The 2,557-nt window shown below is 34.9% G+C and overlaps 1 protein-coding gene across 2 annotated transcripts; it reads right to left on the bottom strand.

Annotated features, from left to right (window-relative positions):
• Positions 1–6: 6 nt before the first annotated feature.
• On the bottom strand, positions 7–2,551 carry LOC111380581 (inositol-tetrakisphosphate 1-kinase 6-like). Of its 2 annotated transcripts, XM_023004282.1 has the most exons (4): positions 2,329–2,551; positions 1,738–1,937; positions 1,040–1,075; positions 7–353 (listed from the first exon to the last, which is right to left on the bottom strand). In XM_023004282.1, the coding sequence occupies exons 2-4, from the start codon at positions 1,771–1,773 to the stop codon at positions 126–128; spliced, it is 300 nt and encodes a 99-aa protein (XP_022860050.1). In that variant the 5' UTR covers positions 1,774–1,937; positions 2,329–2,551; the 3' UTR covers positions 7–125. The 2 variants fall into 2 exon arrangements, with proteins under 2 accessions (XP_022860050.1, XP_022859987.1); XM_023004219.1 differs by lacking the exon at positions 1,738–1,937 and having other exon boundaries at positions 14–353.
• Between the last annotated feature and the right edge of the window lie 6 nt (positions 2,552–2,557).

Here is a 2,557-nt window from a genome sequence, read left to right as displayed (position 1 = left end):
TTGGCAATATCAAAGAACCAGAAGTAAAAATCAACACACCAGAAAGTGTTTAGCCATCTTTTACAAGCAAAAAGTACCTAATAAGAATCACAAAATAAACCTTTCTTTTTACTCTCCACTTTTTCTTAATTAGCAAGCAAGTTGGAAAACTCACCAAGCATAACGATCAACCAGCCGGAAATGACCATATTATGAATGAGATCCACATGACAACTAGAAATTACATGCATAAAACTTCCTTCGTCTTTACCCCAAAGTCGTGCGGCCTCACTCATACCATAGTCTTCTGATGATGAGCTCAAGATAAAACAATCATATGAGTATATTCTTGCTAACTCTTGAAGAAGATTAGCCTAGAAAAAGCAGAAACATTTGTTAATAATCACATTGTTCGTATTATATTATAGGTCATCAGAGCATAGTTCTCAGTGGGAAGAACTAGAATGACAATGTCAAGACTACAATTAACGCACCCAGTAAACTAGAAATGGAAACAAGCATTAATGGAAAACTGTCATCTACTTCAATTTTAATGTTATCAGAACTGCTTTGACTCATGGCCAGCTATAACTTTCTAGATATTTGAAAACAAGAATATCAAAAATAAGAGATGCGTCCAGAGAAACGGTCTTGCACAGTGACATGGTTTTGTTTCAAACTAATTGGCTAGCTAGACAAGGCAGTCAAGACTTTAAGCGATATTGCTACAAGATGGAGTTTAGGTCGACGAAGATAAATATGTTACATCCATGGAGACTGGAAACTACCGTTGCAGCTAGTATTGTAAACTCATAGTCAGAGAACGTCATCACATAGAAAACTCAATAATAACCAGAAATGATTTTACTAGCAGATGAAAAATATAGAGCCATTCATTTCACAGCTAAAATATGTGACCTATCTGCTTCAGAAATAGAATCGCTTTTTTGCTTGCTAAGCAAATTGGAATAGTTTGGATATTGAATAAGGTTATAAACTTGGATAAAATTCTCTCCTTCAAGGCAGAATGTGATAAGCCAGCAGCATAAGAAAAACTCACCTTAGGAGCTGAAAGACCTTGTCCATAAGATAGACCCTGCAAATATTCATAGATGACATGGGTACAGCAAGATAAATTATATAAAGACGGCAAAAAAAAATATTACAACATATGTTAAAATTAAGTGTCTATGTCAATAGAATTATGTGTAACCTATATACTACTTGCATGTCACCAGTTAAGCATTCAGTTTGTACCATGTCCTCATCTTGTCATGCCAAAATTATGCAACATTTGGAAACTAATTATCCTTTTCTAATTTTAAAAATGGACAATTACCTATGGCCCAGCAAAAATACATTCAATTCATTTCAGTTGACTAACTTCATTTTTGCTTAATTACAAAACTCGTATCTAAAATATTTTCCTGCTAATATCTTTTTCTTTTCTTTTCTTTTCCTTTTTTTTTTTTCCTAGTATAGCAATCTTTTGAAAGAGAGGTAATGTAGAAAGCAGAGAAATTTTCCATACTTTCAATGACTTCCTTTTTTATCTACATTATCTTTCACGTTGGCGATATACAGGATCACAGCCCACAAAATAGACTCTGGAAACCTTTGGCAGTAACTCGTGGAGAAAATAATAAAGGCAGACACGCACTGCCCACTACTGTGTTGCCTGTTTCCTAGGAGGGCATTGCTATGAATTCTAAGAAAAGACAGTGAGCTAGTTCACCTCAAAGGTCTCCAAAAGATTACCAGTGAGAATTTCCAAGCAAAATGCATAAGATCCATGCTGGAAATTGGCGTCTAGAAGTTAGGACTTGTCAAAATAAATTTTCGTGCCGTCAAACAGGGCCTTAGGCTTGCTTTAGTGGCATGGATCTTGGAGCATAAATCAACAAAAATCAATTCAAAATTGAAGACAAGTTTATCTAATTCCCATCCTGATGCCAACACTACAAACAACAAGCCGTATCGTTACTTCCCAGCAATAACATTAGCAGAAAGGCGCTTTACCAAATTAACGGAAAGCTCAAGTACAAACCATGGAAATAGAAAGTCAAATATCTATCCAGTATTTTGTTAATCTCTAGCCATAAAGCATCAAAACACATTTGTTTAACCAAAAACATTCAAGAAAAGCGAAACATAAACATTCAAAATTAGATAATTTGGATACTTCAAGCAATACAATTTGATGGTTAATACAAAACACCATCATTTAAAATAGCAAACCCATTTTTTATCTTAAGCGCTTCACATTAAACCAACTTGAAAGAAATGAAACAAAAATTTGAAACTTATTTAAATGCAGATGAAGAGAATTGGTGGGTTGAAGGAATTTACAGTGAGGATTTTGGAGTAGCGCAACTTTTGAAGAAGATAATCAGCGCCCGATCGAAGGGTGGTATCTTCATTTTCATTGTCATCAGTTGCGAAAAGGATTGATGAATTCAATAAAATCCCCCTAACTCCGCCCATTTTCCCTTGTTCTGTGTCTTTTGCTTCAGTCTGTATGTATGTACCGTGTCAAAAAGCTGATGAGCATAGAAATGCGTACTTCCTACGGGAAATA

Source organism: Olea europaea, chromosome 1 (genome assembly GCF_002742605.1).
Source record: "Olea europaea var. sylvestris chromosome 1, O_europaea_v1, whole genome shotgun sequence".
NCBI classification, from domain to species: Eukaryota; Viridiplantae; Streptophyta; class Magnoliopsida; order Lamiales; family Oleaceae; genus Olea; species Olea europaea.
This window is presented reverse-complemented; position numbering and strand designations above follow the sequence as displayed.

Excerpts from the sequence above, each read along its gene's own strand:
- LOC111380581 (XM_023004219.1), bottom strand. The coding sequence starts at position 2,463 with ATGGGCGGAGTTAGGGGGATTTTATTGAATTCATCAATCCTTTTCGCA. Across the intron at positions 1,076-2,328 it reads GCTACTCCAAAATCCTCACT|GGTCTATCTTATGGACAAGG; the intron begins GTAAATTCCTTC and ends GAATATTTGCAG. Across the intron at positions 354-1,039 it reads AAGGTCTTTCAGCTCCTAAG|GCTAATCTTCTTCAAGAGTT; the intron begins GTGAGTTTTTCT and ends TGCTTTTTCTAG.